A 14,273-nucleotide genomic window follows, 5' to 3' on the forward strand; every position below is an offset into this window, starting at 1 on the left:
CTTTAGGAAGAAGGGTCCCGACCCGAAACGTCTCCTATCCATGTTCTCCAGAGATGTTGCCTGACCCACTGAGTTACTCCAGCACTTTGTGGCTTTTAAAGAGTAATTGATATGTGGAATACATCATCATGTGAGATAGTGGAGCCGAAATTCTTCAATCAATTAACAGACAAGTGAATGCTGTATTGTCGGTACGAGGTGACGTGGTCCTTTTCATTCATACTTATCTGGTGACTGACTAGAAGGTCACACTATTTCCTGTTTGTAACACTATCACCTTTGAAAAGGCACTAACTCATTTCCTTTTCATTACAGCTATCGTGGTCAGGTTTCTCACCAAGAGATTCATCTGGGAATATGATCCTACATTGGGTGAGAATCCTTTATACTATTTATTAATATTAATGGTTTGATCACTAATCAGGACTGAACAGTCATTGATAAAATGTCTAATTGGTAAGATTTGCTTAAAAGATAAATGAGTAAATTAATCAGAAAGCATGATTAATAAGCTTTGCAGATGACACTAAAGTGGGTGGTATCATTGGTTGTCAAAAATCACAGCAGGATCTTAAATGTAATATAAAGGAACTGCAGATGCTGGTTTATGCCAAAGATTGACACAAAGTGCTAGAGTAACTTAACAGGTGAATATGGACAGGTGACGATTTGGGTCGGGACCCTTCTTCACAATGATTGTAGGATCCTCCTTCATGAAGGGTTCTGACTTGACCAGCAGATCTTGATCAGCTGGTTACGTGGGCCGAGGAATGGCTAATGGAGTTTAGTACAGATACGTAAGTGTGTGGTGTTAACATTTTGGTAGGGGAAACCAGGACAGGAACGCCACATTGAACGGTAGGGCCCTGGGGAGTGTTGTAGAGCAGAAGGATCTGTGAGTATAGGTACACAGTCATTGCAGGTAGATAGGATGGTGAAAAAGACTTTTGGCACGTTGGCCCTCATCAGTCAGGGAACTGAGTATAGACATTGGGATGTTATGCTTGCTCACGTTTCCAGCAGCAGCAGTTTTTTCAAATAGGACACAGATAGATGACGTTTCCGGTTGGCACCCGAATCCTGTGATCTTTGATCTTGACCCTAAACGTCAGCTATCCATTTTCTCCAGAGAGGTTGCCTGACCCCGCTGAGTTACTCCAGCATTTTCTGCCTTTCTTTGGTATCAACCAGCATCTGCAGTTGCTTGTTACCACATTCAAACTAGTGTGAATGGGTGATCGGTGGTCAGCATGGAGTCAGTGAGCCGGATGGCCTGTTTCTTTCGATCAAACCCTACAAAGAGAGGCTCTTTCAAAACATTTAGGTTCACGAATGTTAATCATGGAATTCTGGTTCAATATGAGGGACATCGAATCAAATAACACAGGATACGACCAATACAGTATACACAAGGAGCTGCAGATGCTGATTTAAAAAGTGCTGGAGTAACTCAGTGGGTCAGGCAGCATCTCTGGAGAACATGGAGAGGTGACGTTTCGGGTTAGGAAAGTTCCGCAGACTGAGCAATTTGTGTCTATTTTGTTAAACATTCTTTAAACAATGGATGTTCCGCTAGAGAACAGTTTAGTTACCCACCAACCAAATCACGCTCATCTCATCACAAGACTAGTTGAGTCAGGATCATGTCGGCGAACTGGATGAAACTCAACAATGACTTCACTTCAAAATCTTTTGAAGTTTCTGATGCTGAAGAGAAACAAAAAAAAAGCTCTCATTAAATCCATTCACCTTTCAGTTATGTCTTGCTGATACATCAATTATCCTCCTGTCTGGGTGACTGGTTTTTCGAATGTTTGGCTGTGTGTTCGGTGGTGCTATAATTAAACTGGACACGGATGAAAGGAATGTGGTTCTTCACAGAATAAACGATGCAATCAAAGATAAGCCATTTGTAGGTAATATTCTGATCAATGTTACAGATGTAAATTTATGACGTGCATGTGCACAGGATTTGAAGCCATTATTTCCCATTTAGTTCACCCTTAGATGAGATGAACAGTCCAGCATTTACTTAGAGGCTGTCATGTCCACAGCAATTTATAGACCGTTGTTTAAAATGCAGCCATTGACTTAAAATAGGGAGCGCTGAAGGGTGCAGTCAGTGCAATAGCCCTTCAGAAAGCACCACAGTCCAGAGTCCTATCACCAATGGATACAGAGGGATTAGACTCTCTGTAATAGTCAGAGTCACGGAGTCCTACATCACTGAGACAGGCCCAATTCGTCCAAGCCGCCCAACATGCCCCACATTGAAGTCAAGTAAGGAAGTGCAGATGCTGGAATTCTGCACGGAATGCAAAGTGCTGGAGTAACACAGCAGGTCAGGCATCAACTTTGGAGTACATGGATAGGTGATGTTTTTGGTTCAGCCAAGTCAGCCAGGCATTAAGGACTTTTGAAGAGTTCTTGGCGGGCATAAAGAGCTCGGCCCTAATCCTACCATCATCACCAATTCAAGTTTAACGGCGGGAATCAGCATCCGAATGGCAACTTTATACTTGGACTGTAAAATAGACATTTTGTACTTCATTATCACAGGTGACGTGTCACCGTGAAAATCTTTGTTTTGCATGCCGTGCACAAAGTATGTAAAGAGTCGCCAGGTATAGTGCGTCGATGAAGCTACAAAGTGTTCATGTAGTCCCAATGGTCCTCTTGGATCTCGGCAGCCTCGCATACTTTGTGGATAGATCTGAGATCTCGTATTGAAAACTGCCATGATGATAATTGGTGGATAGAATGAACCACTAAAGACGATCTCACTTTTGGTGAGACATTAGGCTCCTTCTCCATAACATGTGGTGTGCCAAGACCGAGTTGAATGCCTCTGATTTAGTGTTTTGTTCTTGCATTAGTTGTGTCTTTGCAGAATAAAGTCAAGATGACCACAGTTGATACTTAAGATTCTTTAAAAGAGTTCAATTGAGTCGTGGATGGACTATAGAAAGAATGGAGCAATGGAAACGATATTAGGTTGAGGTTTATTATTGTCATGCGCAAGACTTTGCTTTGCATGCCATCCAATCAGATTTAGTTTAGTTTAGAGATACAGCGTGGAATCAGGCCCCTCGGCCCATCGAGTAAGCACCGACCAAAGATCCCCGCACACTAATACTATCCTACACACGCCACGGACCATTTTACATTTGTACCCTGCTAATTAACCTACAAACCTCTACGTCCTCGGAGTGTGAGAGGAAACCGAAGATCTCGGAAAAGCCCATGCAGGTCACGGAGAAAGTACAGACAGCATCCGTAGTCAGGACCTGGGTCTCTGGCGATGTAAGGCAGTAGTTCGACTGCCACGCCACCATGCCGCCCATCAGATATACTATACATAGATACAATTGGGTCACATTTGATTTGCAGCAGAGAAGGCATATTTGTTCTGATCTGCAGGCGCTAAGATAGACAATTGATAAAAATGTTGCTGGCTTCAGCCAAGCTAGAACATTTGAAGAGTTGTTGAGCTGCATAAAGAGCTCAGCCCTTGCATCAGCCACACAATGTTGTGGGCTGGAATCAGCTTCTGTATTTTTGGTGAATCCGTAGGTGATATCTCAGCTGGAGTGCAGAGACCACCTTTGGCATGTCACCGGGTTCTGAAGTACAGGTTGACCACTGATTTAACGGCAACTAGTGGTCAGCACCCTCCCCATCCCCCCTCCGTAATCGGGACAAATCCATCCCCCTGGGAAGTCCCCCCTGAAAATGTGGCGCCTGGGCCAGGTGAGGCGGGCGATCTCGACCTCATCGCTGACCAGCGATCACCTGTTCTATCCTACACATGAGTGACACTTTACAAAAGCCAGTTAACCCACAAACCTCCACGTTTATGTGGGCGGAAACCTGAGCACCAGGAGAAAACCCACACGGCCCCTGTCAGGATTGAATCAGCGTCTCTGGTGCTGTAAGTCAGCAACTCTGCTGCAACACCATCGTGTCGCCTAAACATCAGTAAATCTAGAGTTCTGGGGTAACTCAGCGGGTCAGGCAGCATGTCATGGATAGGTGACGTTTCAGTCGGGACCATTCTTTGCTTTTAAAACATGGTTGTCTGGAGATTTCAGTCAATTTCCAATGTATTTAAATTCTTGGGCTGACCTGATTAAAGATTTGCTTTTGAGCAGTTTTATTAAGAAATCCCAGTTGTCTGGATTTGAGGTCAATTTATATGTACACTTTGTAACATTGAAGGACTGTAGATATCTGCTCTAATGCAGGAATTTTTTTTTGTATACAAATTTGCCAGAATCAACCTATCGCCATCAAGCCACCATCGATGATGAAGTGATTTCCATGGAAATCTTAGACACTGCTGGGCAGGTGAGTTGTATTAATTGAAAGATACAGCATGGGAACAGGCCCTTCTGCCCACTGTGTCTGCTCTGACCGTCATTCACCCGTTCACACTAGTTCTATGTTATCCCACTTTCTCATCCACTCCCTACACACCAGGGGAATTTTACAGAGGGCCATTAACCTACAAATCCGCACATCTCTGGGAAGTGGGAGGAAACCGGAGCATCCGGAGGAAACCCACGCGGTCGCAGGGAGAAATTGCATACTCCACACAGACAGCACCCGAGGTCGGGATCGAACCCGGGTCTCTGGGGTTGTGAGGCCGCGGGCTCTACCAACTGCACCACCATGCCGCCCGCTAATGCAAAGTTACCTCAAAGCCCAAGTTGTGAGGTCATTGTTAAACTTGGCAATGATTACATTGATTATTTAAACATTTATTTACCACCTTGATTTTTTTCTTATATTATATCCTCTCCACGTGCATGCTTGAAAATATACCAGAACAAGGTATGGGAACTATGAAATTATTTCTGATGTAATAGAATTGGTATACGTTTGTCTTCCATTCTTAATCCTTTGCTAAACTGAGCCACACAGTTGTGTTCAGTTTTGCTTTGTTGCCTTCAGTTTTGGTCACTCAGCTATGGGAAGGACGCTATTAAGTTGGAAAGAGTACAGAGTAGATTTATGAGGATGTTGCCGGGACTCGAGGGCCTGAGCTACAGGGAGAGGATGGACAGGCTAGGATTGCATCTTTGGAGCGCAGGGTGATGAGCGGCGATCTTATAGAGTTATATAAAATCATGAGGAGAATAGGTAGGGTCAATGCACAGAGTATTTTAACTAAGGTAGGGGAATCAAGAACCAGAGGACATGGGTTTAATGTAAGTGGGCAACAATTTAATAGGAACCTGAGGGTCAGCAGAGGGTGGTGGGTATATGGATCAAACTGCCAGAGGAAATAATTGAGTCAGATACTGTGACAAATTTTAAAGATTTTTGGACAGGTGCATGGATAGGAAAGGTTTAGAGGGATATGGGCCAAACGGGGGAAATGGGACTAGCTTCGATGGGGATTTTGATAAGCATGGATGAGTCGGGATGAAGAGCCTGTTTCTGTGCTTTATGAATCAATTACTATATCTATATCCTTTGCCTTGTCCGCCACTAGAACGAGGTTGCAAGTTAAATAAAGATTGTGAGTTTAATAAAGGCAGTAGATTTTGGACGAGTTGAAGATGATGCGATGTGAAGACTCGTGGACCAGTACTGCACAGGAACAGTCCCTTCGGCCCACAGTGTCCGTGCCGAACATAATACCAGGCTAACCTAATCTCCTCTGCCTGCACATGATCCATGGCCCTCAATTTCTTACACATCCACAAACCTATCTAGAAGCCTCTTAAACGCCACTGGCATATTGGCGTCCACCACCACCGATCCGGGCGTACTGGAGAGAGGCAGCCAGAAAAACAATTAAATAGTCTGGTGAGAAGGGTGGTTGGGAACTTCGACAGACTGTGGGACATCCACAGATATTCACTAGGGGAGGTAAGGTGGAAATTGTTGGTCTTTGTGATATCTTTGGGTGTAGGTGATAAGGTTCCTTTCCCTTTGTTTCTTCTTGACAAGGCGCAGACTGCAGGAGAATCAATATACTGACGGGCGAGAGATGACTTTCCTGTCAAGAATGCATTATTTGTCAGGCCTTATTGAGTGCACATTACTTATTCACTGCCCTCAATCACACAGAGCCAGGCATATGATGAGGAAATGCATTTGAGTGCTCTGTAACTTCGGGACCTTTCAATTAGCACGATGATAGCACCTTCAACATAAGGAAAAAATCTCTAACATTTAAGAATATGTCGCAATTGGTGACTTTTGTGTAGACACAAGGAACTGCAGACGCTGGTTTACAAAAAGTGACACAAAGCGTTGGTGTAACTCGACGGGTCAGGCATTATTTGCGGAGAGCACCGATAGGTGATGTTTTGGGTCGGGACCCTTCATCAGACTCTGTCTTGACCCAAAATGTCACTTATCCATGTAGTACAGAAATGCTGCCTGGTCTGCTGAGCCGCTCCAGTACTTTGTGCCCTTTTTAATGGAGTATTCAACTTCTGTCATAATAGATCGTAAATATCATTTTATTAGCAATTGTTTTAAAAATAACAATGATCAGCGAGCTAGATTGAGCATGGGACAGATGGGCTTCATCGTTCAGGCACTGCGTCACGCACCACGGGAGCATCCAGCCCTTTACTCCCTCTCCTGATTTGTATCTAATGCCATTTGGCCATGCGCACCATGACCCACTTAACAGCTCGCCTCTACCCCATAGAGGACATTGAATTCACCCTCTAGCTACAGCACTGCTTGGGGTCTAGAGACAATATTAATAAGGCCATCCGTCGATGTGAGGAAAGGAACGGTTCTTTCCTGATTGCTGCAACTCGCAGAAGCTTGAAAGCGCGTTCCATTGACTCCATCTACACTTCACGCTGCCTCGGGAAAGCAGCCAACATAATCAAAGACTTGTCCCACCCCGGTCATTCCTTCTTCTCCCCGCTCCGTCTGGCAGAAGATACAGAAGCTTGAAAGCGCACGCCACCAGACTCAGGAACAGCTTCTTCCCCTCTGTTATCAACCTTCTGAACGGTCCTTCCACAAGCTAGGGTACTGTCCGATTCCACTCTACCCCATTGCGGACATTGGACTTTGTCTCTGGAACTGATGCGCTACAATGCTACATTCTGTACTCTGTATCTTCCCCTTTGCTCTACCTATTGTACTTGAGTTTGACTGGATTGTCTTATTGTAGGGCATTATCTGATCTGCTTGGACAGCATGCAGATAAAGCTCTTCACTGTACCTCAGTGCATGTGACAATAATCAATCGAAACCTGTGCCTCACTTTTGTGAAGAGTCTCTAAGCACCCCAGGTCTCTTTTATTTGGATTCCAGAGAGGGGTACTGCAGTGTGTTTCAGTTCAAGGCAAGATGAGTAATGGTGGGCTTCTCATTCCATTTTATCCGCATGTCCCATCTACACTGGTCCCACCTGCCTGCTTTTGGCCCATATCCCGCTAACCCTGTCCTATTGTACCTGTCTAAATGATTCTTAAATGTTGCAGTATTACCTGCCTCAAATACCTCCTCTGGCAGCTCGTTCCATAGATCCACCACCCTTTGTTGGAAAATGTTATCCCTCAGATTCCTATTAAATCTTTTCCCCTTCACCTTAAACTTATGTCCTCTGGTTCGCGATTCCCCTACTCTGGCCAAGAGACTCTGTGCATCAACCCGATCTATTCCTCTCATTAGTTTGTACATTTCAGCGCTTTTTACAGGCAGTGTTAGGTGTGATCGGTTCTTATGCCCTCTTTTCCTGTAAGGAGGATGGAAAAAGGATTCTGGAGGTGTAGTTAAATTAGAAATAAGATCTTGTGTAATTCCTAATGCACTGACGGACTCTGGGGAAGGTTCTGCCTGTATGAATTTATTATAGGCCAGAGATGTGGTTATATGGAACTCAGCATCTCTGGAGAATATGGATAGGCAACGTTTTCCAGTCGGGACCTTTCTTCACACTGTATGTTTTAGCTGTATGTTGCGTTCAATGGATATGCAGTTTCATTCCTACATTGAATACCTCACCAATGTTTAGTTTTATAGAGTCATTGAGTAATACAGAGTGGAAACAGGACCTTCGCCCAACTTGCCCTCACCTGCCAACCTGTCCCGACTGCACTAGTCCCACCTGCCTGCTCTTGGTCCATTTCCCTCTAAACCTGTCCTATCCATGTGAGTTTTAGTTTAGAATTACACCATGGAAACAGACCCTTCAGCCCACCAAGTCCACGCCGACCATCGATCTCCTGTTCACACTAGTTCTATGTTATCCCACTTTCTCATCCACTCCCTAGGGGCAATTTACAGAGAGCCAATTAACCCACAAATCTGCATGTCTTTGGGACTTGGGAGAAAACTCTTGTGAAAACCCAGGGAGAACGTGCAAACTCCACACACAGATAGCAGCTGAGGTCAGGACTGAACAAGGGACTCAGGTGCTCCAGCAGCTGCACCACTGTGCCACCCCTGTAAAAGTGGTCTCCATTACAATTTGTATCTCAGTAATTACCACTCTTGCTCACTCACCACCTTCCCATCCTTGGTTGTAACAAAGTGTGATTTGATTATTGCATAGATTTCTAATATAGCTTGGAAACAGGCCCTTCACTCCACCAAGTCCACGCCGACCATCGATCACCCGTTCACACTGGTTCTATGTTATACCACTTTCTCATCCACTCCCTACGCACTAGGGGCAATTTACAGAGGGACAATTAATCTACAAACCCACGCATGTATGGAGTGTTTTGCTCAAGGTTCCAGTATCTGCACTTCCTTTTGTCTCCAGAAAGTTACTCTTGTTTGCTTTGTCTACTGGCACAGATTGGCTGCCATTTCTTAACGCAAGGGTTGTTTCATCTAGAATGCGAAGTGATTGCAACATGATTGTTTTATTTTGCCTTTTGAAGTTTAGTTTAGTTCAGAGATAGTTGAGAGATACAGGCTCTTCAGTTCACCGATCCTCACACACTAATGCTATGCTGCACACATTAGAGAAAATTTGCAAGTTTACCAAGCCAATTAGCCTACAATCCTGTACATCTTTAGAGTGTGGGAGGAAACCAGAGATCCTGGAGAAAACCCACGCAGGTCACGGGGAGAACGTACAAACTCCGTACAGACAAGTACACATAGTCAGGATCAAACCCGGGTCTCTGGCGCTGTAAGGCAGCAATTCTTCCGCAGACCGAGTTATAATGTCAGTCTGAAGAAGAATCTCGAACCGAAACATCAGCCATTCCTTCTCTACAAAGATGCTGCCTGTCCCGCTCCAGCATTTTGTGTCCATCTATAATGTCAGTGTTGTGCGATGTGAATCCTATCTAACGCGACATTATCTTCCCCAGGAAGACGTTGTTCAGAGGGAGAGCCACATGCGTTGGGCAGAGGCCTTCATCTTGGTTTACGACATCACGGACCGGATCAGTTTTGAGGAGGTGATTTCGTTGAAGAACTTTCTGGACGAGATCAAGAAGCCCAAAAACGTGACGCTCATCCTGGTGGGCAACAAGGCCGACCTGGACCACTCCAGGCAGGTTGCCACGGAGGAAGGTGAGAAGGTGGCGACGGAAATGGCCTGCGCTTTCTACGAGTGCTCGGCCTGCACCGGCGAGGGCAACATCAACGAAGCCTTCTACGAACTGTGCCGCGAGGTGAGGCGCCGCAAAATGATCCAGGGCAAGACCCGGCGGAGAAGCTCCACCACTCACGTCAAGCAGGCCATCAACAAAATGCTGACCAAGATCAGCAGCTAAATCCCCCGCGCGGGGAAACTCTCTCTGAGAACTGAGGAGAAACTGCAGCCGCGTGATAGAAAACACACAGCTGAGGGTGTTAGCTTCCCAAAGTCACCTGAATGGACTAAACCAAGCATCATTCTGACAGGAAAAAAAAAATGGTGTTCGAGTCACAGAGTCATTCAGGCCCTTCTGCCCAACTCCAAGATGTCCCATCTAAGTTAGTCCAACCTGCACATATTTGCTCCATATTCCATCAAACCTTTCCTATCCATGAACCTGTCCACAAGTCTTTTCATAGAAACATACATAGAAAATAGTTTTGTAGGAGTAGGCCATTCGGCTCTTCGAGCCTGCACCGCCATTCAATATGATCATGGCTGATCATCCAACTCAGTATCCTGTACCTGCCTTCTCTCCATACCCCCTGATCCCTTTAGCCACAAGGGCCACATCTAACTCCCTCTTAAATATAGCCAATGAACTGGCCTCAACTACCTTCTGTGGCAGAGAATTCCACAGATTCACCACTCTCTGTGTGAAAAATGTTTTTCTCATCTCGGTCCTAAAAGATTTCCCCCTTATCCTTAAACTGTGACCCCTTGTTCTGGACATCCCCAACATCGGGAACAATCTTCCTGCATCTAGCCTGTTCAACCTCTTAAGAATTTTGTACGTTTCTATAAGATCCCCCCTATAAGATCCAAGATTCATAAATTGTACAGGCAAATTAGGCCATTCGGCCCATCAAGTCTGCTCCACCATTCAATCGTGGCTGACCTATCTCTCCCTCTCAGCCCCATTCTCCTGCCTTCTCCCCATAACTCCTGACACCCGTACTAATCAAGAAAGCCTTTTAAAGGCTGTTATAATACCTGCCTCAACTACCTCCTCTGGTAGTTCCATATACCCACTGCCTTTTGTGTGAAAAAGTTCCTATCATATCTTTCCCCTCTCAGCTTAAACCTATGCCCTCTCAGCTTGAACCTTGATTCCCTTACCCTGGGTAAAAGACTCTGTCCGCTCGCCCTATCTATTCCCCTCATGTTCTGTAATATATTACCATGTATAAGAGTGTATGTCAAACTAATAACCCTTGTGTACAGGTTTACTGATTCATTCCAAGGTGAAGCGGGCTAAAGTGAAATTGTAAAACCACTTTGGGTTTTGAAACCTTTTCACAGGTGCACTCATTTTAAGTTCTATTGCAGTGTTGTGGGCCTGGAACGCACTGCCAAGGGTGGTGATGGAGGCAGATACAATAGTGGTGTTTAAGATGCTTTTAGATCGGCCAGGGAATAGAGGGATATAGATCCCGTACAGGCAGGTGTGATCAGTTTAACGGAACCATGTTCGACACAAACATTGTGGGCCAAAGGGCCTGTTGCTGTGTTATACTATTTAATTTAGAAATACAGTGTGGAAACAGCCCCTTCGGCCCATCGAGTCCATGCTGACCATCGATCATCCGTACATTAGTTCTATCCTCCACACTAGGGAAAATGTACAGGATCCAATTAACCTACGGACCTGCACGTCTTTGGAATGTGGGAGGAAACCGGAGCACCCGGAGGAAACCCACGAGGTCACGGGCAGAAGGTGCAAACTCCACACACGCACACACACAGCTCCCAAGGTCAGTATTGAACCGGGGTCCCTGGCGCTGTAAGGCAACAGCTCAGCCGCTGTGCCACTGTGCTGCCCTTCAACATTCCAATTAAGGTTTCCCGTTCCCCTTGGAATTAAACGTGTGAGAGTGTAGGGAACAAGATCCCTTCACCAGCAGATGACGATCAAGTTTACCTGGTGGTGGTAAGGACAGGTCTACAGATCAGGTTGGGCCTGGAGTCAGTTCATGGTCCGCTCTGGGGCAGCTGAGCTCAGGAGACAGACTCGTGAGAATGTTCCTTTGGCACCCACTCTCAATTACTTCAGAGTCGGCCACTCGCCATAGGTGTGAATGTTTGCTCATTTAGAGGAAAGGATTGAATCTGCTTGCCAATCTGTCCCCCCACCCCCACCCTGCCCCTCCCTATGCCAACCACCCCTCCCTTCATACCCCCATCCAACCAGGCTCAAACCAATGACCAGAGAACTTCTTCACTGCCGTGAAAACTGGTCACAAATAAGGGCAATCATCTCCGATGGAATTGGATTCTTGGCTCCCAATAGAGACAGAACATAGAACAGTACAGCACAGGAGCAGGTCCTTTCGCCCGCAGTGTCTGTGTTTAACACGATGTCAAGATCAACTCTTACCTGCCTGCACCTAATCCATATCCCTTCATTCCCTGCATAACCATGTTCCTATCTAAAAACCTCTTCGAATGCCACTGTCATATCCGCTTCCACCACCACCCCCAGGCAGAGCCACCCATCACCCTCTGTGTAATTAAAAACTTGGCCTGCGCATCTTTAAACTTTTCCCTTCTCACCTTGAAGCTATGCCCTCGAATACTTGAATTTCCATCCTGGAAAAAAGGTTTTGACTGTCTATCCTTTTTATGCCTCCTATAATTGTAAACACTTGTGTCAGGTCTCCCCCTCAACCTCCAACGCTGCAGAGAAAACAATCCCAAGTCTGACCAGCCACTTCTTCTAGCTAACACCCTCCAATCCAGGCATCATTCTGGTAAACCTCTCCCGCACCCTCTCCAAAGCCTCCACATCCTTCCTGTAAATGGGGCGATCAGAACTGCACACAATGCTCCAAATGGCACCTGAGCAACGTCCTATTGAGCTGGACCTTGTAAGGGCAGGGTGAAGAATTGGACAAGATCTTCGTTGTACATTGATGTAATACCCACTAATAAACGGAGGGAGGAAAGATTTTTAGATTGCAAATATATGTGAGCTGCTTTCAAATCTTCAGATAGCATTGGGTCTTTTTTATTGAATACTGTGTTGGTTTATTAGGTCCAGCAAATCTGCAGCTTGTTTATCTAAGGTTTTGCTGATAACATCTAGTTTATGCTTTGCTTGGAAATACTGTCAGTCCTTTTAATAGAATCAGCTGGAGTTTACTATTAAATCCAAGCTTGGCTATCTCACATCTGCTACTTACCCACCACTGTGTACAATGAATGCAAGGATGACGATTTTTGTTAGTTGATGTTGTGGTGACTCAAGATTCAAACGATTACATTAAATAAATTAATCAGTTATTAAAGTAGCAAACAACTGCTAAAAATATAGAAGGTTTTTATGTTACATGTAATCTTTCCACATGTTCTTTTTTCCCATGGGAAGTAAATTTATTGGTTGTTTAAAAATAAATGTGCTCAATGATTTTAGTTAAGGAAGTCCAAATGAATTTAAACGCAAAGGTAATGTTCTTACCAAGTCCCGCTGATTACAAATTTAATACTTTACAAATTCAGAATTCGGTGGCAAGATTTTGAAAATGGGGTAAAAAGAAAGTGTTGGAGGAACTTGTGTAGGAAGGAACTGCAGATGCTGGTTTAAAACGAAGGGAGACAAAAAAGCTGGAGTAATTCACCGGGACAGGCAGCATCTCTGGAGGGAAGGAATGGGTGACGTGTCGGGTCGAGACTCTTCAGACTGAAGGTCATGGGAAAGGGAAACGAGAGATATCGTCACCCATCCCTTCTCTCCAGGAATGTTGGAGGAACTTGGCAGGTCATGGAGTCATACAGTGTGGAAACAGGCCCTTCGACCTGACCTGCCCACACCGAACAACATGCCTCATCTACACTAGTCCCACCTGCATGAGTTTGGCCCATATCCCTCTAAACCCATCCTGTGTTCCCGTAATATTAAAAATATCTTATCATGTACCTGTCCAAATGTTTCTTAAGCATTGTGATAGTGCCTGCCTCAACTGCCTCCGGAAGATCGTTCCATACACCCACCGCCGTTTGTGCTAAACAATGGCCCTTCAGTTCCCCAGGTTCTCAGGGTCAGGCAGCATCTATGGAGAGAGCAGGCAGATTACTTTTCTGGTCAGGACCCCTCTCTTCAGATCAGTCTGAAGAAGGGTCCCAACCGAAAACTGTCCATGTTCCTCTACGGATGCAGCCTGACCAGCTGAGCTCCTCCCAAAGAGTTCTTTGCTCAAAATTCCAGCATCTGCAGTCTCCTGTGTTCCCATAATATTAAAAATGTCTTGTCATTTATTCTTTCTGCAGTAAAAAAATGTCCCTGTGCACAATTGATTCACTTCTCCAATGCATTCCAAGTTTTGAATACTGAACAAATGTACAATAGATGTCTCCTGGTATATATTTACTGACTCATCATTGTTGTAACTGGCTTTGTCATGTAAAATAAATCCTGAAATATTTGCTATTCTTCAAACCGATTGACACATTTCTGTGCTCTGATAAGTTCCAACTTGCCAGGTGCGATCGGATCTGCTAGTGGAGGTGGGTGCGGCAGTGTGCGGGTGTGTTATACGGGGAAACCGAGAGTACCAGTACGTCCTTTACACATCTCTGTCTCTGACACGTCACAGCAAAACCAACTGTTTAGGCTGCAGACAAGCATTAGAGTCATACAGCAGGGAAACAGGCTGTTCGGCCCAACTTGCCCATGCTGACTAACATGCCACATCCA

The 14,273-nt window shown here is 45.2% G+C and overlaps 1 protein-coding gene across 3 annotated transcripts in view; it reads left to right on the top strand.

Annotated features, from left to right (window-relative positions):
• rerg (RAS like estrogen regulated growth inhibitor) overlaps nt 1–14,019 on the top strand; it is a 40,240-nt gene extending 26,221 nt beyond the window's left edge. For 2 of the 3 annotated variants that reach the window (XM_033039556.1, XM_033039557.1), the window contains exons 3-5: nt 316–372; nt 4,274–4,347; nt 9,309–9,857. In XM_033039556.1, coding sequence (XP_032895447.1) covers nt 316–372; nt 4,274–4,347; nt 9,309–9,716 — 539 coding nt within the window. In that variant the 3' untranslated portion in view covers nt 9,717–9,857. Of the gene's footprint in view, nt 1–315; nt 373–4,273; nt 4,348–9,308 lie in introns of all 3 variants that reach the window. The other variant, XM_033039555.1, reaches the window with a different exon arrangement.
• The last annotated feature ends 254 nt before the right edge of the window (nt 14,020–14,273 follow it).

This window comes from Amblyraja radiata, chromosome 21 (genome assembly GCF_010909765.2).
Source record: "Amblyraja radiata isolate CabotCenter1 chromosome 21, sAmbRad1.1.pri, whole genome shotgun sequence".
Taxonomy (NCBI): Eukaryota; Metazoa; Chordata; class Chondrichthyes; order Rajiformes; family Rajidae; genus Amblyraja; species Amblyraja radiata.